The 11,722-nt window shown below is 44.9% G+C and overlaps 1 protein-coding gene across 1 annotated transcript; it reads right to left on the bottom strand.

Annotated features, from left to right (window-relative positions):
- Nucleotides 1-5,265: 5,265 nt before the first annotated feature.
- On the bottom strand, nucleotides 5,266-11,722 carry zgc:165520 (uncharacterized protein LOC571872 homolog). The gene is made up of 9 exons (XM_041784147.1): nucleotides 11,693-11,722; nucleotides 9,876-9,947; nucleotides 9,682-9,781; nucleotides 7,564-7,638; nucleotides 7,163-7,233; nucleotides 6,942-7,050; nucleotides 6,646-6,719; nucleotides 6,189-6,323; nucleotides 5,266-5,433 (listed from the first exon to the last, which is right to left on the bottom strand). Exons 1-9 carry the CDS (start codon nucleotides 11,720-11,722, stop codon nucleotides 5,266-5,268), a joined length of 834 nt encoding a protein of 277 aa, XP_041640081.1.

Below are 11,722 nucleotides of genomic sequence, written 5' to 3'. Positions count from 1 at the left end.
GCTGAGACCAGAGATGGGACTGAGAGGAAGAAGTTTGATTCAAATCAGTCCGGTTGTTTCTTTTTCTCTTTTTTGTGCTCAGACCCTCAGAGTCCACATCCTCCACCTGTAATATGATCCTCAGAGTCCACATACTCCACCTGGAATATGACCCTCAGGGTCCACATACTCCACCTGGAATATGACCCTCAGAGTCCACATACTCCACCTGGAATATGAACCTCAGAGTCCACATACTCCACCTGAGCTCTGACCTTCAAAGTCCACATACTCCACCTGAGCTCTGACCTTCAAAGTCCACATACTCCACCTGTGCTCAGACCCTCAAAGCCCACATACCCCACCTGTGCTCTGACCCAGATCCTGAATCTGTTCATGGAAATAAATGAACTTGTAAATAAATGTATATGGAAATAAATGCACTGTGCATAGAAATAAATGTATATGAACCAAAAGTTCAAATATACGAGATTTAAAAGTGAAAAAGTCAAATGTCCAGCCAGTTTTCAGTTTGAAATTTCAATTTTTTTTTTTTAATTTCAAACTTTTTAAACTCTGAAATCCTGAGTTTTTTTTTACTTAAAAAATTCAATTTTATGATCTCAAAAAATGCCCCCACCCCCAAATTTTATTTTTTGCTCAAAATTTGATGGATTCCCTCTCTTTTTTTTCTTTTAGGCTCGCTCCAATACACCCTCATCTATTATATCTCTAATCATGATTTTTACAGAACATATGCACAATTAATCCTGACGTCAGAGCAGACAGGGTCCAGGGCCCTCCTTAGATCTTTGGCGCCCCCCAGAGGCGCCTGGGTTGGGAGCCCCAGGTTAGGCTACTCTTTACCTGCCCTGGTGGTTGGTAGGCCGAGCACACTGACCTGATGCTGCTCAGAAACATGGCTGCTGGTGGGTGCTTATGTCCAGCCCTACTGGGATGCCTCTCAGGTGGAGGGGTGTTCCTGGGACGCCTCATAGACGGATGATGGAAGTGCAAAGATTGACCAAAGAGGAAGCTGTTTACTCCTCATGGACATCACTGTGCAGACGGAGGATGGGGAACCTGTGGGGTCAGACTCTCATCCAGTACTAAAGAGCCTCAGACTGACAGCAGACCAGGACATGGACCCAGAACACCCTCTCTGTTAACAGCTGTAGTTTTTAAAAAAGCCCACACATACAATAAAAACATAACAAACACACACAAACAATGACGATGAGCTAAAGCTATAAAACTCCTGAAGGCAGAGTCAGAGGAGCTTTTCCACCCGTGGTCCGAATCAGAACGGTTCATTTATCTGAGAATCTGTAAAGGGTTGGGAGCGGTACACAGAGAACATTTTACCAATGTTTAGACTAATCCCAGCCCATCCTACTGCAGGATTCACGCTACTTTAATGCCATATGATACACCCAGTCTATAATCCACATACAGATGAGGTCTGATCATTAAACCCCGATGAGTGCTTTTCCCAGGGTCTGTTCAACAGAGACAGGATTTTCTCACCCAGCTTTTCCAAACATCCCAGTGTTATTTTGGATGCTAACATCACAGCGTCTCCAAGAATCCAGACCTGGAGTGAGGAGGATCATCAGAGCCACAGTCCAGGACAAGCCAGGCAGAGGGGGGAGGAGAAAGATTTCACAGACTGAAAGAAAGTTAGTGAGACATGTGTCTAAAGAGTCCAGAACAACTGCCAAGACTCTAGAAAAGGACTGAGCCAAGTCAGGAACTATAGTCTCAAAGAAGACCCTCACTAGAGAATGGACCAAGAAAAAGTCTACTTCTTCAGATGAGACTCCTTCAGTCTGGATTGAAGTCTGCCGAGGACAACCTGGAGAAGGATTCTGATCCTGGAAGCGTGTCCCTAGGTTAGGTGAGTCTAAACTAGAGCTCTTTGGCCGTAGAGACATTGGTGATGTTTGGAGGAAGAAGGGAACGGAGTAGAACCCAAAGAACACCGTCCCCCACGGTGGGGAGGATTATGCTGTGGGGATGCCTCAGAGAGTCTGGAACGGGGAATCTGGTAAAGGTGGAAGCCGTGAAGAAAGAAGGAGATGTGGAGATTTAGATTCAGCTAGACTGGGTCTGGACCGTCTCTTTGTCTTCAACACCACAAAGACCCAAAACATTCGTGGCTCCTGGGGAAGAACGACCTCCAGAAGACCAAAGGGAACCTTAGTGACCGGCTGCACAAAGTCCTGACTGAAGACCACTGAAAATCTGAAGAACAAGGTCCATGCCAGAAGCCCAGAATTTTGTTTTTTGTCAAATAATTTGGTTTGAAATAACATCAAAAATAAAGGTAGAATGTCTGGAAAAGCTGCCCATGTTTAACAGACCTGCTGCTTTAAAATGACTTTCTCATGGGACCTTATAATTCAGACTGCATGGAAACTCATGCAGACCAGGGTTCACCGTACCAGACTGTAGTGGACCAGTCTGTAGTGGACCAGACTGACTGGTGGATCAGCTGTGAGTAAGAACAATCTACATCAGCATCTACTCTAACACCATCAGCTCTCAGCCTCTACATTCAAAAAGCCTTTCAGTCTGATCATGAACATCTCTACACCTGTCTGGGGTTGGACAGGTGAGCAGGTGAGGAAGCAGACATCCAGGTAAACTCAGAAGTGGTCTGAAAGACACAAATACGGTCCACTGTTTGTGTATTTGTGCCTCTAAGACAACAGAAAAAAATAAGCAACTAAAGGAAAGGAAAACAACCACATCACTGATGCTGCTCCTCAGGTGTGTTCCAGAGTTTTTATGTATGTCCAGGTGTTCTCAGGTGTGTCCAGGTGTGTCCAGGTGTGTCCAGGTGTTTTCAGGTGTGTCCAGGTATGTCCAAGTGTGTTCAGGTGTGTTCAGGTGTGTCCAGGTGTTTGCAGGTGTGTCCAGGTGTGTTCAGGTGTGTCCAGGTGTGTTCAGGTGTATCCAGGTTTGTTCAGGTGTGTTCAGGTGTATCCAGGTGTGTTCAGGTGTGTTCAGGTGTATCCAGGTGTGTTCAGGTGTTTGCAGGTGTATCCAGGTGTTTTCAGGTGTATCCAGATGTGTCCAGGTGTGCTCAGGTGTGTTCCAGAGTTTTTTTGTATGTCCAGGTGTTTTCAGGTGTGTCCAGGTGTGTCCAGGTGTTTTCAGGTGTGTCCAGGTGTGTCCAGGTATGTCCAAGTGTGTTCAGGTGTGTCCAGGTGTGTTCAGGTGTTTGCAGGTGTATCCAGGTGTGTTCAGGTGTATCCAGGTGTATCCTGATGTGTTCAGGTGTGTTCAGGTGTGTTCAGGTGTGTCCACGTGTGTTCAGGTGTGTTCCAGAGTTTTTTTGTATGCTCAGGTGTGTCCAGGTGTGTTCTGGTGTCTCCAGTTGTGTTCGAGAGTTTTTATATATGTTCAGGTGTTTTCAGGTGTATTCAGGTATGTCCAGGTGTGTCCAGGTGTGTTGAGAGTTTTTATATATGTTCAGGTGTTTTCAGGTGTGTTCAGGCATCCTCTAACATGTTCATTTAATGAAGCTGTAGAGGAAGGACCCGAGGATGAGTGCCAGAATAACACAGCAGCAGAAGATCATCATTTGTTTCTGCAGAGAAAAAAGACTTGACATCATCATCATCATCATCACATCATTATCGCCATCATCATCATCACCACCATCCCCATCACTATCACCATCATCATTATCATCTTCATCATCACCATCATCATCGCCATCATCATCATCACCACCATCCCCATCACTATCACCATCATCTTCATCAACATCATCATCACCTCTATCATCATCATCATCACCACCATAATCACCATCATCACCTCTATCATCATCATCATCACCACCACCATCATCATCATCATCATCATTATCTTCCTCTCCATCTATACTCAGCAGTGTCCGGTTGTCAGTAGAAAGCTGAGTGTTGATTTCTGTGTTTATTTCTCCAGAGTAATTTTCCCTCTGTTCTCAGTGACGTGGTCTTTAGTGTTGGGGCTGTACCGCTGTTACAGAACAATACAACCTCGGCAACCATGTGAAATTTAACACTGTGGGCGTGGAATTAATGCTGATATTGAGCTGATTTGTTATAAGTGTTAGCTTTAATAAGACTCTACAGTGAAACCAGTGTCAGAGTTTGACTCTATTTACTACTGATTTAAGTCATTTAGGTACTTTGATTTCAAATTTACAGTTTTGACACTTGGAAAGAGTCAATTTAACACCAATCTTGGGTGGGACATCCACACTCAGGCACAGTGAAATTTAACTCTTTAAGTGTCACTTTGACACTGCCAAATTTACCGTGACCACTATTTCTTTGCTTTAACAATGCTTCTCCTCAATACATCTACCACCATACTAAAGCCTCATTATTTAAACGTAGCCTCATCTGTGAGGAGCATGCATCTGTGGGATGAGCAGCAGAGCTGAGGTTGTGGTTGGTCCAAACAGCTGATCCACCTCTGACTCTTGTTTGGTGGATCAAATGATTGAAGTCTGGAGAAACAGACAGACTGTTGATTGAACAATTTCATCATTGACAATCAGGAGCCTCAGTAGAAGAACCATACACAGCCTGAAAGGCCTGGCTCCTCCTCCTCATGCTGGTCACCAGCCTGGCCCCTTCCCCTCACGCTGGTCACCAGCCTGGCCCCTTCCCCTCACGCTGGTCACCAGCCTGGCCCCTTCCCCTCACGCTGGTCACCAGCCTGGCCCCTTCCCCTCATGCTGGTCACCAGCCTGGCCCCTTCCCCTCATGCTGGTCACCAGTCTGGCTCCTCCTTCTCACGCTGGTCACCAGCCTGGCTCCTCCTTCTCATGCTGGTCACCAGCCTGGCTCCTCCTTCTCACGCTGGTCACCAGCCTGGCTCCTCCTTCTCATGCTGGTCACCAGCCTGGCTCCTCCTCAACCCCACACCTAAAGATGTTACTCTATCAGCAGCAATCACAGTTCTCCATGCCTGTTCCACATTTTCTCATCACCTGGAGGTACCAGAGGCTCAGAACAGGAGTCAACAGCAACAGTAAAATCAGCTGTTTGGCACTGGCAGGGAAGTGTTGGAGCATTTCTCATGGACAACCACATCCTCAGCTCTGCTGCTCATCCCACACATGCATGCTCCTGACAGATGAGCCTCCATTTAAATAACCAGTCTTCACTACGGTGGTAGATTTATTGAGGAGAAGCATTGTTACAGAGAAATGATTTAAAAAAACTATCATTGCTAACTTTTTCTGCTGTGTTTAAATGGACTGAATTTTGTCAGACTGTGGCTCTAACAATGTGTCAGGTGGTCCATCAGCAGGACACATGACTCCTTCTCTGAACTCACCCTGCGAGCTTCCTGCTGAAACTTTGCTGCCTTCTTCGTGTCTGCCACAGCTCGCTCTACGAAGCCCACTGATTGGTCCATGTTACTCTCGATCCTGTCGATCATCCCGCCCTGAAGAGAGATAGAGGGTCAATTAGAGTCATGTCTGTCATAATAAGGTGTATCATTCAAATATCTCACACATGTCATGTATGTGACACATGTGTGGATATGTGTACATTAATTTCTAATAAACATTAAGAGAATTGTTCCCTGAAAAGTGAGTAATGCTCAGTGAGAATCCCTATAACCACCAAACACATGATTAAACACACTGCAAAGTCTGACCGGTTTCCACAGTGCAGCCGGCATCAAAAACAGATGAAAAATTAGGGTCTGTAAAAAAAGGTGACTACGTAAATATTTCCTCCTTCTAGTTAGTATTTAGTAGAGTCTTCTTTGTCTGCAGTCACAGCTCTGAGTCTGTGTGGATAGGTCTCAGTCAGGATCAAACATCTGGACTCTGGATATTTGCTCCATATCTTGTGTGTATCTTGTGGTGTGTATCTTGTTTTGTTTATCTTGTTGTATATATCTTGTTGTGTGTATCTTGTTGTGTGTATCTTGTTGTGTGTTTCTTGTTTTGTGTATCTTGTGTGTATCTTGTTATGTGTCTTGTTGCGTGTTTCTTGTGTGTATCTTTTGTGTATCTTGTGTGTATCTTGTGTGTATCTTGTTGTGTGTATCTTGTGTGTATCTTGTTATGTGTCTTGTTGCGTGTTTCTTGTGTGTATCTTTTGTGTATCTTGTTGTGTGTATCTTGTGTGTATCTTGTTGTGTGTATCTTGTTATGTGTATCTTGTTGTGTATCTGTCGTTATCGTCTACCTGGTTCTCGACCAACATGGCGATGTCCACGAACATGTCATGCAGCTCCTTGATGCTGCTCTCTAGCCTCATGATGTCTTTGTGTCGAGCCTCGATCTCGTTCAGAGCCTGCTGGTTGATCTTAGAATCCGTGATCTGGAGGGGGACAGATTCAGACAGAGACCAGAGAAAGAGGTGGCAATGAAACAGAAACAGTAGTGAGGTTAAGGTATCATCCTGATCTACTGTAGAGACAGATAACTCAGTCTATCACCTCTGCTGGTAAATCATGTTGATAATTGATCAAAATTATTGATTGATCTTATTATTGAATGTTGACTTTAATCAGCACTGGGGCTGACACTCCTCCATCAGTGATGGATCTGACTGAAGACTGTAGCGCCCCCTAGGGCTGACACTCCTCCATCAGTGATGGATCTGACTGAAGACTGTAGCGCCCCCTAGGGCTGACACTCACCCCTGCGGTGAACACAGCAGCGTTTCCTCCCTCCAGCATCTCCTCCAGCTCCTCGTCTGTCGTAGTTTTACCCGCTGTAAATAAACACCACTGGTTAGAATCAAACATTTCTAAGGTTGTTTATTATTCAGTAATAATAAATCATAATAACAACAATAATAATACTGTCAAAAATATCAATGGTTACTCACAATTGTAACAATAAAATAATTCAAATACAACAACAACAATGATGATGATGATAATAAAAATGTGAAGAATAATTATTTATTTATTTAGTTATTGTTGTCTCGTACTGATCTCCAGCTGGCGGGCGATGCGTCCTTTGCTCTTGTCCCTGAAGTCAACCTGAGCCTCGTTGTACTTCGTCATCACCTCCACAAACTTCTTGGCCAGAATTGCATGCTGGGGAAAAAAACAATTAAAAAAGTAATGCTCGTTGATTTTTTTGTTTGTATTTTTGGTAATTTAAGATCATTGTATGGACATCATTATCTGATTGGCTGATGTTTCTCACCTGTGACTTCCGTATCCTGAGATCAGCTGATGCTCTCTCATCGGTGTTCGACTCAAGCTGACGCTCAATAGCTACAGAGAGACAGACAGACAGACAGACAGTCAGATAGACAGTCACCCTCCTTTTACCCTTCCATCCCTCCACTCTTCCTTCCTCCTGTTCATTTTTTTAGGTCTTAGTCTCTCTCTAGTCTTAGTCTCTGGAGCTAAACTCTTCATGGACATAGTCCAGGGTTCTCTAGGCCCCATATTTGCTCCCTGTCCTCCACTGATGTGTTGGACATCATGGTGGTGTCACACAGCCCTGCTATGACGGCATCGTTTCTGATGATGAGCAAATCTAAAAGCGAGCAGAGCAGAGTCACTACCACAGATAGAAACAGCAGAGACATGAATACTGACTTTTGAGTTTGTTTCGTGCATTGTTCGCAGACTTCTTGATTTCATTGGTCAGCGTTTCAACGTCATCCTGAGTCTCTGAGAGAGGGAAAGAGAGAGAGAGAAAAAGGTGCAAACAGTGAGTGTTCTGGAACTGGTGACTGGCAGAGACACTGGCAGAGAGACAGATGCACACTGGAGGCTGTAGTTTACTTTGGCATCTAAAGATCCAACACAGGGGGGATTATATGAAGAACAGCATTAGCAAAGATTAGCTGAGCTGCAGTCATGACTGCCCAGGACTCCAGCCCTCACCAACCAACCTGCACCCATCCATCCATCCATCCATCCATGCATTCATGCATTCATCCATTCATCTGTCCATCCATCCATCCATCCATCCATCCATCCATCCATCCATCCATCCATCCATCCATTCATCTGTCCATCCATCCATCCATCCATCCATCCATCCATCCATTTCCAAGTCACAGTCAAACCAGTACATGTAAATATAACGAATTAGAGTTTATATATTTACATGTAGACCAGTCAGTTCTGGTTGTGAATCAGAGATGTTCTAAACAGCCACAGTCAGATTCATGATCAGGCAAAGACAGGCTTTAACCTGGGGGTGCTGCTCTTAGGGTAAGCATCAAGTATGAGAATAGGTCAAAAGTGACTTTCAGTGATTCAGAGCTGTATTTAGAATGTGATTTAGAGACGAGACTGGGTACGATATCATCGAAATCAATTCAAGTCAATAAAGTCTCTGTGGAGGACCCCTGGCCTTAACGTCAAAGTCCAGACCCCTCAAAATGCCCCAGTCTAATGATAGTAGGGTACATCCCTACAGACTGGAACAGTGAGCTGGAGGACTACTGTATGATGAGAGGATCAATAAATCTAAATGTCTTCATATCAGTCTAATGATAGTAGGGTACATCCCTACAGACTGGAACAGTGAGCTGGAGGACTACTGTATGATGAGAGGATCAATAAATCTAAATGTCTGATTAGAGGGAGAGGAGCACATATTTCACCAATAGTGAGTATCTATTTTTAACTTTTCTGAGTTCACCTGGACTCAAACATTGGTCAAATGTAATCCCAATTCCAAAAAAGTTGGGGCGCTGTGTAATGAGCAAACAAAAACAAAAGTCAATGATCGTCAGTCTCATAACCCCATGTTTGATTCACCATAGAACAGAAACAACATCAGATGTTAAACTAAGACATTTTAACATTTCAAGAAAATATTAGCTCTTTTTTTAATTTGATAGCAGCAACACATCTCAGAAAAGTAGGGACAGGGCAACAAAAGACTGGAAAAGTAAGTGACACTGATGAAAAACAGCTGGAGGAGCATTTTACCTGATGAGGTTGATCATAAACAGGTCAGTCGCATGACTGGGTATTAAAGGAGCATTTTAGAGAGGCAGAGTCTCTCAGAGGTAAAGATGGGTAAAGGTTCATTCATCTGTGGAAAACTGTCTAAAACTGTGAAAAATGTCCAGAAAAATGTTAATCAATGTAAAATAGATCAGACTTTAAATCTCCCTCCATCTACAGTCCATAATATCATCAACAGATTCAGAGAATTTGGAGAAATCTCTGAGAGCAAGGGACAAGACTGAAGGGGCCCTCGGGGGCCACTGCATTAAAAACAGGCATGACTCTGTACTGAAATCACTTAAAGCTGGATCATGGAGAGAAGAAGCCATATGTGAACAGGACCCAGAAACACTGCTGTCTTCTCTGGACCAAAGCTCATCTAACATGGACTGAGGAAACATGGAAAACTGTTCTGTGGTCAGAGGAATCAACAATTAGAATTCTTTTTGGAAATCACATACATTTCCAGACGACGTCTCTTTCAGAGAAAGCCTTGACTATTTCAGCAAGACAATGCTAAAGCACATACCACATCCATCACAACAGCATGGCTTCACAGGAGAAGAGTCCGGGTCCTGAACTGGTCTGCCTGCAGTCCAGACCTTTCACCAATTTATCAGATCTGACAATCATCGACTTCTGCATTGTTTTATTTTTTACATTTTAAACAGCGTCCCAACTATTTTGGAAGTGTGGTTGTATGATGAAGGAATGTTACAGTAGGCTGTGATCAGGTGTTGCTCTTACTTTGGTCAGAGGTGGGGGCTGACAGGATGGTGGAGTACAGCTTCTTGATCTCTGTGACACTCTCGTCAATCTTATCGATGCTCGTCCTGATGTCCTCGATCTGAAACACAGATCATCGTTTGACGTGGTCACATGACTGATCAGCTTAGACATGGTCACATGACTGATCAGCCTCTGACGGGACAGAAACAAACCTGAGCAAAGAAGTCATCCATGAACGCCTCACTCTCCACAGGAACCACGATGTCATCTCCTCCATCGCTCTTCTGTCAACCACAGCGGAAAGAGGCTAGGGTTAGCTGATGGAGCTGGTTAGGGGCGGAGCTAGCGGTTGGAGATGGTCAGGGGTGGAACTAGGTTAGGGGTGGAGTTAACTGACGGAGCTGGTCAAGGGCGGAGCTAACTGACAGAGCTGGTCAGGGGCAGAGCTAGCTGACTGAGCTGGTTAGGGGCGGCGCTAACTGACAGAGCTGGTAAGGGGCGGTGCTAACTGACATCTGGTCAGGGGCGGAGCTAACTAACAGAGCTGGTTTTGGGAGGAGCTCACTAAAAGAGCTGGTCAGGGGCAGAGCTAACTGACATAACTTATATAGCTTGTCAGGGGTGAAGCTAGCTGACCAAGCTGGTTCGGGGTGGAGCTAACTGACATAGCTGTTTAGGGGCGGAGCTAACTGACAGAGCTGGTAAGGGACGGAGCTAACTGACATAACTTACATAGCTTGTCAAGGGTGAAGCTTACTGACAGAGCTGGTTAGGGGTGGTGCTAACTGAGATAGCTGGTAAGGGACAGAGCTAACTGACAGAGCTGATTTGGGGTGGAGCTAACTGACAGAGCTGGTCAGGGGTGGAGCTAACTGAAATAGCTGGTCAGGGGTGGAGCTAACTGAAATAGCTGGTTTTGGGAGGAGCTCGCTAAAAGAGCTGGTCAGGGGCAGAGCTAACTGACATAACTTATATAGCTCGTCAGGGGTGAAGCTAGCTGACCAAGCTGGTTCGGGGTTGAGCTAACTGACATACCTGTTTAGGGGCGGAGCTAACTGACAGAGCTTGTTAGGGGCGGAGCTTACTGACAGCTGGCAGGATCTAGAAACTGTAACTAGCTTCTATTTGTTGTAACTTGCCCATCACTGTTGATGGATTTTCTTTCTTTTCTCTTTTTTAATCAAAGTAACTTCCTGTTTCATGGTGAGACATTAGACTCCCATGGACTTCCATCGTTTCAAGAGTTTTTCTTCTGTAAGATCAAATCCCTCTCTCTGACCACATTTCAGGGTCTGACCAGGTCTAAAGTCGGAGACCCTCATGGTCCAGATTCTGAACTACTGTCTGATGTCAGACAGAAACCTTTAAGAATCTGAATCTTCAGTTTCTACAGACTCTGCCCTGAACTCACAGAGCCTGACCACGCTGAGACCCAGAAGAGACCTGAACCCTCCTTATGATAAAACCTCTAAAACCATGTCCGAGTCAGACCAGATCTCCCCGCTGTTACACGGACTGCCATGATAACCTGAGCTGCTCCTCTTGGCGCTCCACGCTGCGTGAGAGCGTCACGTGAGGACAGCCAAAGGTTCACCAGGCCGCACGAGCTCCTCACCAACACTACAGTCTATTGATCCACAATACCCAATCAATATCAGACCAGTGATGGATATGATCATCAATGAGAGCTGATCAATCAGTGATTACTGATACCAATGTTCATATACCACTACAACATTCCCAACAGCTCCAACATTCCCTCTGGTCTCTGACCGTATAAACGGATCCTTGTTTGTCCAATAGGAGCCCGTCTGCTCTCTAATGAACCTCTAACGGCGTGTTTGATGGCATTAACTGATACCACAGATAAACATCAGCAGACAAGGTTCAGGTTTAAAAATAAATCCATATTTGATCTACAGACCAGACCTCAGACCCAGCTGGTCTGGATCCAAACTGTCCCAGGTGTTGATCAGGTAAACCAGAGAGAGTTTAGACCCTGATGACAGTAACAGAGCTAGAGTTTTACCTCCTTCAGCTGAGCCAGGCGGTCCTTCAT

Source organism: Cheilinus undulatus, linkage group 4 (genome assembly GCF_018320785.1).
Source record: "Cheilinus undulatus linkage group 4, ASM1832078v1, whole genome shotgun sequence".
Classification (NCBI taxonomy): domain Eukaryota; kingdom Metazoa; phylum Chordata; class Actinopteri; order Labriformes; family Labridae; genus Cheilinus; species Cheilinus undulatus.
Note: the sequence above shows the minus strand (reverse complement) of the source record. Positions and strands in the feature narration are given on the sequence as shown.